This window comes from Ceratotherium simum, chromosome 37, assembly GCF_057802395.1.
Source record: "Ceratotherium simum simum isolate JZ-2026a chromosome 37, ASM5780239v1, whole genome shotgun sequence".
NCBI lineage: Eukaryota > Metazoa > Chordata > Mammalia > Perissodactyla > Rhinocerotidae > Ceratotherium > Ceratotherium simum.
In genome coordinates, this window is record NC_141936.1 from 20,650,888 (window position 1) to 20,662,354 (window position 11,467).

General features: G+C 52.6%; 2 protein-coding genes across 5 annotated transcripts; one reads left to right on the top strand and one right to left on the bottom strand.

Moving 5' to 3' along the window:
* The first annotated feature begins 299 nt into the window (after window positions 1–299).
* Window positions 300–8,572, top strand: RNF25 (ring finger protein 25). Of its 2 annotated transcripts, none has more exons than XM_004427561.3 (10): window positions 300–366; window positions 2,731–2,805; window positions 3,052–3,154; window positions 3,244–3,311; window positions 3,409–3,478; window positions 4,867–4,938; window positions 5,038–5,175; window positions 5,526–5,618; window positions 6,151–6,285; window positions 6,487–8,572. In XM_004427561.3, the coding sequence occupies exons 1-10, from the start codon at window positions 326–328 to the stop codon at window positions 7,063–7,065; spliced, it is 1,374 nt and encodes a 457-aa protein (XP_004427618.2). In that variant the 5' UTR covers window positions 300–325; the 3' UTR covers window positions 7,066–8,572. The 2 variants fall into 2 exon arrangements, with proteins under 2 accessions (XP_004427618.2, XP_087280948.1); XM_087424822.1 differs by having other exon boundaries at window positions 5,529–5,618.
* On the bottom strand, window positions 7,654–11,396 carry BCS1L (BCS1 ubiquinol-cytochrome c reductase complex chaperone). Of its 3 annotated transcripts, none has more exons than XM_014785302.2 (8): window positions 11,261–11,396; window positions 9,782–10,150; window positions 9,541–9,680; window positions 9,149–9,343; window positions 8,811–8,874; window positions 8,408–8,577; window positions 8,060–8,177; window positions 7,654–7,906 (listed from the first exon to the last, which is right to left on the bottom strand). In XM_014785302.2, exons 2-8 carry the CDS (start codon window positions 10,099–10,101, stop codon window positions 7,654–7,656), a joined length of 1,260 nt encoding a protein of 419 aa, XP_014640788.1. In that variant the 5' UTR covers window positions 10,102–10,150; window positions 11,261–11,396. The 3 variants fall into 3 exon arrangements, with proteins under 3 accessions (XP_014640788.1, XP_087280950.1, XP_087280949.1); XM_087424824.1 differs by having other exon boundaries at window positions 10,386–11,380; XM_087424823.1 differs by having other exon boundaries at window positions 9,782–11,380.
* Window positions 11,397–11,467: the final 71 nt, after the last annotated feature.

An 11,467-nucleotide genomic window follows, 5' to 3' on the forward strand; every position in this document is an offset into this window, starting at 1 on the left:
CTGCCCGCTTACATTGCCTGACTTATAATTCCTCCCCACCCCCGCTGCCGGGCTCTGTAGACTCCCATTCTCACCAATTTTACTCGCTAAAACTGGCCAGAGGTTCTGAGGACAAAGGCGTTCAGAGCTGAGGGAGAGACGGTGGACCGCCCACAGGCACTTCCTAGGGCACTTCCGAACCATCTCTTGGCCTTCAAGACCCACTAAGGACCCAGAGTCTGCGGTTGCCTAGAAACGGCCGCTAGTCGCCCTCCCTCCCCCCTGAACTTTCCGGCCCCGACTTCTCCGAGAGCACTTCCGGTTCCGGCTGTGGGCCGCAGAAGACATGGCGGCGTCTGCGTCGGCTGCTGCAGGGGAGGAGGACTGGTAACTTTTGGGGCACGGGCTTTGGCTGACCGCCTGGATCCGGTCCGGGGACTAGCGGCGGCCGCGGACGGTCTGTACGGCGAGCGTGTGGGGCGGAGCGAGGGATGAGGGATGGCGGAGACGCTGACATCTCTCCCTAACGGAGCTTCTGGACTGGGGAGCGGGTGGGTGGAGGGGTGCTGATCTGATGGAGAGGAGGCCGGATCGGCGCCGGCCAGGGCAGTTCGGGCCGCGCCTTATCTGGTTCGATCCCCTCTCCTCCAGCCTCACCCCGTCCCATTCTCTCCTCCTGAAGTGGGTTTGTGCAAGGTCCCGGGGGATGGATGCCTGCTTATCAGATCTCCCCACCTCTCTTTTACCTCCCGCAACCGATGTCCTCCAGCTCCCGTGCCCCTTTCCCCTTGGATCAGCCTGTTTCCGCCGAGGCTTTCCTCAACCTTCCCCCTCCCCGACAACACTAAAAAGGACTATTGTCTGAATAAAGCTTTACATCTCACGAAAAGCTCTTCTGGTCCTTCTCTCTAACATTCTTGACAAGAGACCAGAACCTGGAAGGACTCTGGATAATGGGGTAAATGTGGGTTCACTGCACGTTTTATTAGCTGGTGATGCTGACCAAGCCACCTAGCTTCTGTGAGTCAGTGTCCTCAGCTGCAAAAAAGTGGGTGTGGCATCCACCTCGTAGAATAGTTGAGAGGATCAGGAAGGATTTGGAACGTACATAAGCTTCCTTTTCATTAATAACTCTGAGGTGTAGGCAGCTGAGAAGACTGGATGAGGTCTGAAAAGGTAAAATGATTTTCCAAAAGGGACATAGTTGTGACTAGGAATCCAGTTATCAACTCCAAATCTTATGTTCTTAGTACTAGCACATTCTCCAATTCATCCCCCTCTTTTTTTTTTTTTTTTTGTCATCACCTTCCCATCATCCCATCCCATCCCTCACATCCGGGGCCCAGGTCACAGCTAGGGGGCGTGAAGTATTGAAGGGCCTGTTGATGGAGGCTACACTTCAGGGTTTCATTGGCTCCGGGAGCCCAGCTAGTGCTGGCCTTTATTGAGACCGCGTAGACTTGTGGTCTTCAACCCGTTCAGGGGAACTTTAAGATTCCGCAGGGACACTTGGAGCCACGGAGAGGGCAGCATTGATTGCACAGCTAGCCTATGGTGCTCTGAGACTCCCGTGCTCATGTCAACCAGAACTACTCCACTATTATCTATTTAATATTTTGAGGTGTCTGCCTAAGACTTAAAAAAAAGAGAAGTTTCAAGAGCCACTAATATATAGATCACGCTAGGGCAGCCCTGCTCTTGGTGAAGAGGGTACAATATAACTATAAGAAAGCAAGCATGCATATTTCCGTGTATTATTTGGGTAGAGCTGTGGACTCAAGCCACTCACTCATCTTCAACATCATTACGACTGCTGTTTCTGTGATTAAACATGTGTGTCCTCTAATTTACATTAGGACCACTGGATCCTGACCTAGACAGGTTTATCTAGATGAACCGGATAGCACAGCTCATAAATACATCGAATACTAACTATACCCTTCCCTTTTGCCTTTCAAGAGATAAGGTTATATGCAAATAGGAAAAAAGAGGACATAGATTAGCTACTATGGCCGAGATATTATTAGGTACTTTATATAAACAAATCATCTTTCATCCTTACAATATCCTAGAGAGTAGGTAGTAGTGTCTATATATGGTAGACAGGTAACTCAGGCTTACAGAGAAAAGTAACTATTCAGATCACACAGCTGGTAAGTGATAGGTACCTATTACTGACTCCAAGGCTGCTGGCTCTCCCTCTACAACACAGCCTTTATACCACCTAGATCTGTTGTCCTGTTCAGGTTGGTATGTCCTTTGAGAAGCTTAGCGTGACTGGTATTGGCAGTGTGTGTAGACACTGGGATCCACATGGACAGTGGTGTAGGGAAAGCCAGGAGTGGTATTGGTAACCTTGTTGCTAATCAGTGGATGTCATATTTCTGAATCAGAGAAATGGCCACTGAGGAACAACCAACAGTGCAATGAAACAAACAGGAGTCAGGAAACCTGGCTCTGGTCCCAGTTCTGCCTCGGTTAAGCCTTGACATTTGGGCTAGTCATTTCACCTTCTTGGGAATCCGTTTCCTCATCTGTTGGCAGAAATGATCTCTAAAACTCTGATTCCCAGGCTTCCTACCTGGCCACGTGGCAACTTGAGGAAATATATTTCTCCCATTTTTATGGTGGCTAGCAAGAGAATGTGCTCAGGCAGATTGCCATTTTTCTACAAAGCCAGCCATCATTGACCTTAACAGGCTTTAGCGGGGAGAGCTGTAATGGTGAGTTGATCTCCCCCTGTCTCTCTAGGGTCCTTCCCTCTGAAGTCGAGGTGTTAGAGTCTATCTACCTGGATGAACTACAGGTGGTTAAAGGAAATGGCAGGTACGTATTCAACTGGAGGTGGGCAGGAGTCCCCTTAGTAGTGAGAGAATTCAGTGTAGAATCTGTGAGTCTTGATTCACAGAGAATGTTCTCTCATGTAGACAAAGACTATTCCTTTAACCCTCACCACCAAAAGAAAGCCCAATGCTCACTTCCCCTGCCCACTTTACTGTCTCAACCCCGTCCTCCCCAGCCCTCGAGCCCCTCCCCAGTCACATCCCAGGTCTCCACTTTATCCATCTGCAGATCTTCATCATGGGAGATCTACATCACTCTGCACCCTGCCACTGCAGAAGACCAGGACTCACAGTATGTCTGCTTCACTCTGGTGCTTCAGGTCCCAGCACAGGTGAGGCCCCTACATCGTGATGGCAAAGAGAGGAAGGGGAAAGGCCCGGGGTTGGAGTGCTTTAGCAGTAACTTATCTCCTCCCACTAGTACCCCCACGAGGTGCCACAGATCTCTATCCGTAACCCCCGAGGACTCTCAGATGAACAAATCCACAAGTAAGTGGGCTGGTCAGAGCAGGGAAAGCTCGGGATACAGCTTGGTCTGGTGAGGGAAGGGGGCCGGCCTAATGTTTGCTTTGACCTCTTCTTCCAGGATCTCACAGGCGCTGAGCCACGTGGCCAAGGCTGGGCTGGGTACTGCCATGCTCTATGAACTCATTGAGGTAAGGTGTCCTAGCCTTCCTTCCCTTCAAGCTAGAGCAGTTTCTCGCAAGGGAAGCCCTGGCCCTAGAACCTTGAATATATCTGGAGTCATTTGTTTAGTCCTTGTGTAGGTAAGGCCGAAATTAATCCAAAAAGCTGAGACTCTCTTCTGTTTCAGAAAACTCCCCAAAAGACAGTTCTATAGTTTCCACAAGTTGCCTATTCCAGCGTTTTGACGGAAAATTACTGTTCCGCTTTAACTCGCGTTTTCCTTGCTTCAGTTCCAGTGCATTTCTTGTTCTCTTGGCACTGGCAACTGAACGTGGCAAGAGACCTGGATCTTGCCTGGAGGGTCATCCCCATAAATGAACATCTGAAGGCTAGTCCGCCATTGGAGCTGACTAGAAAAAGTCCTGATTCTTTTACTCCGAGTTTCTATCCTAGCGAAGGAGACAACACACATGAAGCAACGCTTAGAGCTATCAGTTAATATACACAGATAACTTTTGTTATTTGACACTGAAAACACACAAGTACAGTCTTGTTTTCCTCTACTTTGAGTTTTTAGGAAAAATGTTCAGAAAACAATGAAAGTGGGTGGCCTAGAGTCAGAGAGAGTGGGCATAGACCACTGTAGCACTCCTGAGTTAGGCCTCCACAATGCAGCTTGGAATTCCAGAATGTCAGCTCGTCAAACAACAGTGCAAATGCATATTTCATAGCTCAACTCAGTGCCTTTTGAATTCTCTATTTGGGTTGTCTGTGCCTTGACTTTGTTTCTGAAAGCCGACTCCAGAACAAACTCATTGGGGGAGTGATACTCAAAGGGGGTTAACCAAGAAAGGCCTCCCAGAAGATGTGAGTTTTAATTGAACATTTTTTTCTCTCTAAGGTATATTTTTTTCATTCCCAAGATATATTAGAAGTGACTAAAGGAGTGGAAAAGCAATTAAATTGGATTTTGAAGCCCAGCAGATTTGGGGGGAGAGGCAGGGATGTGGAGGAGGATTGATTCCCAGCAGAGGGAGCATCACCAAGAAAGAAATGCATGAACACGAGGGGACACACAGGCTGGGTGGGAGGCAGTCCCGCCAGTCACTCCTGGGATGAGTAGACAGGCTTTGCTCAGAGTGCTTGCTACTGCCTCCCTCTTTTTTTTTTTTTAAAGATTTTATTTATTCATTTTTTTCCCCCCAAAGCCCCAGTAGACAGTTGTATGTCATAGGTTCACATCCTTCTAGTTGCTGTACGTGGGACTCGGCCTCGCGTTGGACGGAGAGGTGGTGCCTTGGGGCGTGCCCGGGATCCGAACCCGGGCCGCCAGCATCAGAGCGCGCGCACTTAACCGCTAAGCCACGGAGCCGGCCCTACTGCCTCCCTCTTTGAACAGTGTCTTCTCTCCTCTCAGAAAGGGAAGGAAATTCTCACGGATAACAACATCCCCCATGGCCAGTGCGTCATCTGCCTCTATGGTTTCCAGGTGGGTTTCTCTCTTGGGACCTGGGATCTGCTTGGGACGGGCAGTGGAGGGCTCGTGAGAGAGCTCTGACGCAATGCCCTACATCTGTCCTCCCTGCAGGAGAAGGAGGCCTTTACCAAAACACCCTGTTACCACTACTTCCACTGCCACTGCCTCGCGCGGTACATCCAGCACATGGAGCGCGAGCTGCAGGCTCAAGAACAGGAGCAGCAACGGCAGCGTGCCGCCACCAAGCAGGTCGACCCTCTGGCCCTTGCTCCCTTGACACCACCAACTCTCACAACTTTTTCTGTCCCTCCACTCCAGTGACTCTTAGCTTCTTTGGGTCATAGATACCTTTGAGATACAGCTCACCTCTGTCGAGAAAAAAGGGCATCCTTATATACATGTAAGGGTATGCGGGCAGTTTCAGGGGGTTCCCAGACCTCTAGCTGGGCAGCCCCTGCTCTGTCCCACCTCGCTGCTGAACCCGTATGTCCGTGCCCTTCCGTCCCAGCCCTCTGCAGCTTAGGCTGGCTGGCTGGGTGCGGCAGCTGGCGAGCATCCTGGGCCGTGAAGCAGGGGTGTGATTTCTCCTCTCTTTTTAGAAGGCTGTGGGTGTGCAGTGTCCAGTGTGCAGAGAGCCCCTCGTGTACGATCTTGCCTCACTGAAAGCTGCCCCTGAACCCCAACAGCCCGTGGTAAGGGACCTCCCTTCTAATCTGAGCCAGGAATAACGGCATTCTCCAAGGAGGGAGGAGCGGCATCTTGTCTGCCTCAAGTGGGATCCGGGGCTGGCCCGGTGGCGCAGCGGTTAAGAGCAGCGCTCTGCTTCAGTGGCCCAGGGTTCGCAGGTTTGGATCCCGGGCGCGCACCGATGCACCGCTTGTCAAGCCATGCTGTGGTGGCGTCCCATATAAAGTAGAGGAAGATGGGCATGGATGTTAGGTCAGGGCCAGTCTTCCTCAGCAAAAAGTGGAGGATTGGCGACAGGTGTTAGCTCACGGCTAATCTTCCTCAAAAAAAAACAAACGGGATCTCTGGAGTTGGGCTTGAGCTGCCTGAGACCTCTCTGCAAAGCCACAGCCCCCACTGGGAGCCCAAGGCTTCATTTGGGAGTCCAAATCTAAAGGATAAAACCAAGAACCTTGTGCAGATCTCCTGAGGGGTCCAAGTCTGCTGCCGCCTGCTGTTTATTCTCCCCCCCCTGCCATTCTGCTCCCTGCCCCCCAGGAGCTGTACCAGCCCAACGCAGAGAGCTTGCGCCAGCAAGAAGAGCGCAAGCGGCTCTACCAGAGGCAGCAGGAGAGAGGGGGGATCATTGATCTTGAGGCTGAGCGTAACCGGTACTTCATCAGCCTGCAGCAGGTGAGGGAAGGGTTTCCCACTCCTCCCCCAATGCCACCAATTTTCCTACCAGCCCCCCTCTGCCGTGGTCCTAGGGTGAGCTTTGTTCTACCCAGGGAGGTTGTGGGCTGATGGTGGTTGGCTCAGATAGGGGGCGAGGGGCCTGCGGTTCCCTCCTTGGAGGAACCGCATCTCCCTCGCTGCATCTGCTCTGCTTTCTAGCCTCCTGCCCCTTTGGAACCCGAGTCAGCTGCAGATGCCTCTGGAGGATCCCATTCACCCGGTGCCCTCGCCACAGAACTGTCCACCTCATCAACTGCCCAGCCCACCCTGTCAGCTCCTCTGCATGTGGCCTCCCAGTACATGTGCGAGAAGATGCCAGGGGCTCGGCCAAATCAGCAGAGGTTGGGCGAGACCCAGAAAGCTATGCTAGATCCGCCCCGGGCCAGTCGAGGCCCCTGGAGACAACCCGAACGGAGGCACTTAAAGGGAGGGGAGTACAATGCCCCCAAAGGTACCAGTGACACCCCGGAACTGCCATCTCCTGAGAGGCCCCTCAAGGAGCCCATGGACCTAAAGCCAGAACCCCATAACCAAGGGGTTGAAGGTCCTCCCCAAGAGAAGGGGCCTGGCAACTGGCAGGGTCCCCCACCCCGCAGGACTCGGGACTGTGCTCGCTGGGAGCGCTCCAAGGGTCGGACGCCAGGTTCTTCCTACCCCCGCCTGCCTCGGGGTCGGGGAGCCTACGGGCCTGGTACTCGAAGGGAACCCCTGAGCCTGGAATCTGAGGACGGTTCCTAGCAGTACCGTGGGGGCACTTGGGGATTTGGGGTGGGAGGAGGACAATAAAGAGATTTGGCCTTGTTCAGCTTTCTTTGCTCAGTAGTGCCCAGCCTATGAAGTATGGCTCTCTTTCTAAATTCCTAACAAGACTGGAGTGTGGCAGGGTAGTCCCAACTTGGCTCTGAAGTCTGTTCTCCCAAGAAATTGGGGTCTGGGTAAAGGTGGGTCTGACATCTCAGCTAGTGTAGTGGGTTTCAGGGAAAACTGTGGATGCCATCATTTAAGTAGAATATGCAGGAACCATCCTGCCACGTAACCCACTGTGTATACCCCAACATTTGTTTATTTATGGATGGATTTTTTTTTAAATGTTAATGCCTCTAGGTGGACGACTGTGCTTTCCTGTTGGAGTCTCTCTTCTTCCCACTTTGTCTCAGGCTGTGCCCCCAGCTCTTGTATATGTGGATGCCTGGTGGCCCCTGTAGGCATCTGCAATTATAGCTCCTGCTGTTTACTCAAGTACCAATACAGGCAGGCAGAGCCCAGAGTAATGTGGCAGGTGTTTATTGACCTCCTAGAGGAGGAGAGCCGAGCACAGTCCAGTTGTCAGCTCCTCAGGGACTCAGCATTGTGAACTGCCCCTGCAGCATCATTTTTATACAGCATGAAGTAGCCCTGCACGTGGGCAGGACTGATCTGAGTTGTAGCTTGAAGGACACGTTCTGCAAAGGCCTCAGCCAAGGAAGGTGCTTGCCCTGGATAGAACCTCTGGAACATCTGGGTCAGCTGCCAGTGTGAGCAGTAGCCCACATACTCCTTCAGGTCTACCCGCCCGGGGCGTATGAGCGCAGGGTCCAGCCTAAGAGGAGAAGGCAGCAAAAGCAGAGTCACGAGCAACAGTACCAACAGCACCCAAGAAATGATGGTCCCTTCTGAACCTCCTGATCCTCCCAAAGCACTGAGGGGGTGGGGTCTTGCCTCACCGTCTCAGAGCACCTCACTCCCTCCTTACCTGTCAACATGGTTAGTGGTCATGAACACAATGCGTGCCTCGGTGGAAGCCACACCGTCCAAGGCATTGAGCAGTCCACTGAAGGTGAGACGACCTAGACCTTGGTACTTGACTGGGTCTAGAGGAAGGCAGAGATCAAGAAGCGCTGGTGGTCAGAGCCCTACGTAAAATGAGCAGCCCCTCCCATTCCCCACCACGTTCCCCTCCTTAGTGCCTCTTGTTGCTGACCCCGGCGTCCTCCATCAGCCCTCTGGCTTTCCACTTTCTTCCATTGGTCTTCATTTACTCCTATACCTCATTTACCCACACTTAGAAACACTCCCCCTTCCCTCACCTCCCCTCACTTACTCTCCGCAGCCAGGTCTCGACTGAGAAAGGCAGCATCCACGTCCTCCAGGAGCACCAGGCTCTGCTGCGGGGCCACACTCAGCAGGTGGTTGAGCCGGTCATCGGAGAGGCTGGAGTCCGTGAGACTCAGCAGACAGATGCTGTGCTCCAGTTCCCCAGCCAGGGCTGTGCTATGGAGGATGGGGACAGGTGGTCAGAAGCCTGGGAATTTGTCCTTGGGCCCAGCTGCAGGTTCCTCACTGTACTAGGTGTGTGTCAGAGGCCTAACCCTCCCACCACCCCACCCTAATGTTCCACGGTCTCATGTTTATCCAAGTCCCTGTTGCCCACATTTTCTTTTCCAAACTTATCAGCCCAGTTTTTCTCCAGTTTGAGGGTTAAGAGAAATTGTGACTCTACTCACATAAAACTGCTCTTTCCGCAACCAGGGGGCCCATAAAGCAGATAGCCACGTCTGTAGGGAATGCCTAGGAATACAGCCAGGATGATCATCAAGACCTGAAATGAATCATGTTCTCTGCCCCAGATGTCCACATTCAATGCCAACCCTGCTGCCTGGAGGCCTGATGACCTTGCTATTGGAAGAAATCATCCCCGTAGGCAACTTGTCTTTCCCCTTCATCTCTGGGAGTTGGGCTGGAGCTTTATATTTGCCCCATCTGGCCACAGAGACCAGCCTGTTCCCTCCTGCTCTAACACCACATCAAAAACAGCCCGGCCAAGACCCCAGGTGCTTCTCACCTCTATCAGTGTACCACTTGGGGTTATCGATGAATTCCCGGATGTCTCTGACAATTCGGTCAGCCAGACCCTGTTCTAGAACCACAGAACTCAGTGGCCGGCGGCGGCGTGGATAGCCAAAGGGGCGCCATTCAGAGCCCACGGCTGTGTACATCACTGTCTTCCCTTCCTCCTGCTGCAAGGCTAGCTCTCGAGCTGGGAGGGGGGAGATGAGACAAAGCCAATAATTCCTCTCTTTGCCATGCAACCAGGCAGAGCTGTGCCAACACAGCTTCCCCCTGGTCTCTTGTTCCCATGGGCTCAGATCCTCCACTCCAAGCTTCTCTTCCTCTGATGTCAAATGCCCCCATCCCTGCAACCCCCCTATAAAGCCTGCCTGTGCCATCCCACACCTTCCTCCAGGATGCTGAAGAAAACTTTGCGGTCAGTGCCCAGAGCCGTGAAGGTGACGGATTCCCAAGGCGTCCCCGTCTGCAGGTCTATCATCTGCATCTGTCGGCTTCGTTCCACTCGGATCCACTTCCCTCGATACCTGAATAAGAATGGTCAAGACGGGGTGCATGAACAGGTCAAACCCAGCTCCCCTCATTCTCCTTTTCTACTCTCAGAGCCCTCCCTGGCTCCCAACCTTACCAGATAAAGTGGTTTCCAGGGCTGGGGACAAATTCAAACTTAGTGGAGATGCGGCCACTCTCATGCTGAAGATATGAAGTCTCGACACTGAGGTGCTGAGTCCGGGTACTGTGGCGGGTGAGCCAGCTAAGCAACCAGCCATAGCTCCTGTCTCGAGCAGGGACTTCTAGTGTGATCATGTAATGGCGCCGGAATGCCACCAGGCCCAACTGGACGCCCTTCCGGGCCAGGGCCAGGGCTGTGCCCACACCCACCAGCCCAAATCCAGCCCCAAAGTAAGGATTGTCCTTCAGGGCCAGAACAAAGTCTGAGAGGGGCATCTTGAAAGGGAAATGCCGAACTTTACAGGCCCTGAGGCATTTTCAAAACCTGGGGATGGGGAGCAGTGGAGATGGGACAAAACACAAAATTAGTTTAGAAACGCCTCCACAATCCCTCCTCACCCCTATCCCTTCCCTCCTGCAGAAGCCGGGAGCAGGAAGGACAGGTCAGCGCTACTGTGTGCTTCAATATCCTCCCTTTGCAGGTGGGGGTGGGGCTGAAATGCAAGGAATAAGACTCCAAGACCCTCCTCCCATTTTGCCCTTCATTATCCTGTTCATACCTCAGTCCAGAGGACTATGCCTGGAGATTTCCCTAAACCCGAGAAAACAATGTGACCGGCTTCACATCACGATGGATGGATAGAATTTTTGGAGTCCCTGGGATCAGCTGAGATAGAAAGGGCCCACTGGCCAGAGTTAGCAGGGGATGAAGAGGCTGTTTTCTTCTGTTGACCTGTCAGTAACCCCATGCCTTGTTACCATGAGTAATGTCCTTCAAATATCCTCTCCTTTACATGCTCAATTCCTAACGCTTATCCCTTTATTACCTCCCAGCTAAACTGTCTTAATCTTTAAAATTAATTTTAGTTCTTGAAATGGCATCTTAATGGGTCTCCACCTTCTGCTTCACCAAACTGCTACGCAGGGGTCCAGATCTTTCTTCACAAGCATCTGCTTCAATCGTATTACTCTCCCTACTCCAACACCTCCAATGGCTGCTCTCAAGAGACCCCTGAATTAGATAAAAACTCCTGTCCGGTACTCAAAACCCTCCGCAACACGGTGCCCAGCTGCTTTTCATGGCTTAGCTCCTAATACTCCCTGTTGAAAAAATATGCAACCTCCCTCCCTCCTGCTTACACAAGTTCTCTTGACTCGGAATGCCCATTCTACGTCATGCTCTCCATTCTCTCCAACTCACGTCCTTCCCACCCGCTACTTCCTCCATGGAGATTTTCCCGAATTCCCTCCAATAAAACGTGACCTGGTCTAACTCTAGGCTGTAAGATCCGGAGGGGCAGGAGGCCAAATCGTTTCTACCATACTCCCCCGCGCCCTGCCACTGTGCCCTGCGCCGGGCAAGCAAGGCGGTGAACTGACAGCAGTGACCTCGGCTGAGGCTCAACTCAGAACAGGATCCAGAATTCCAAAATACCTATGCACGGAAGGCCACATACAAAGCCCTTCCCGCTCCCGGTCCTTGTCTGACGCCAGGGAGCCCCCTCCTGAACACCCTCCGCAGCCCAGCTCGCGCCTCTAGCAACGTGGTTTGGAAGAACCCGTCACTCCGCCCCCTTACCGCCATGACTCTCTGGCCCTCCCTCTCTATGATTTCACGCCTCAGCACTTGAGGGAAGCGCCG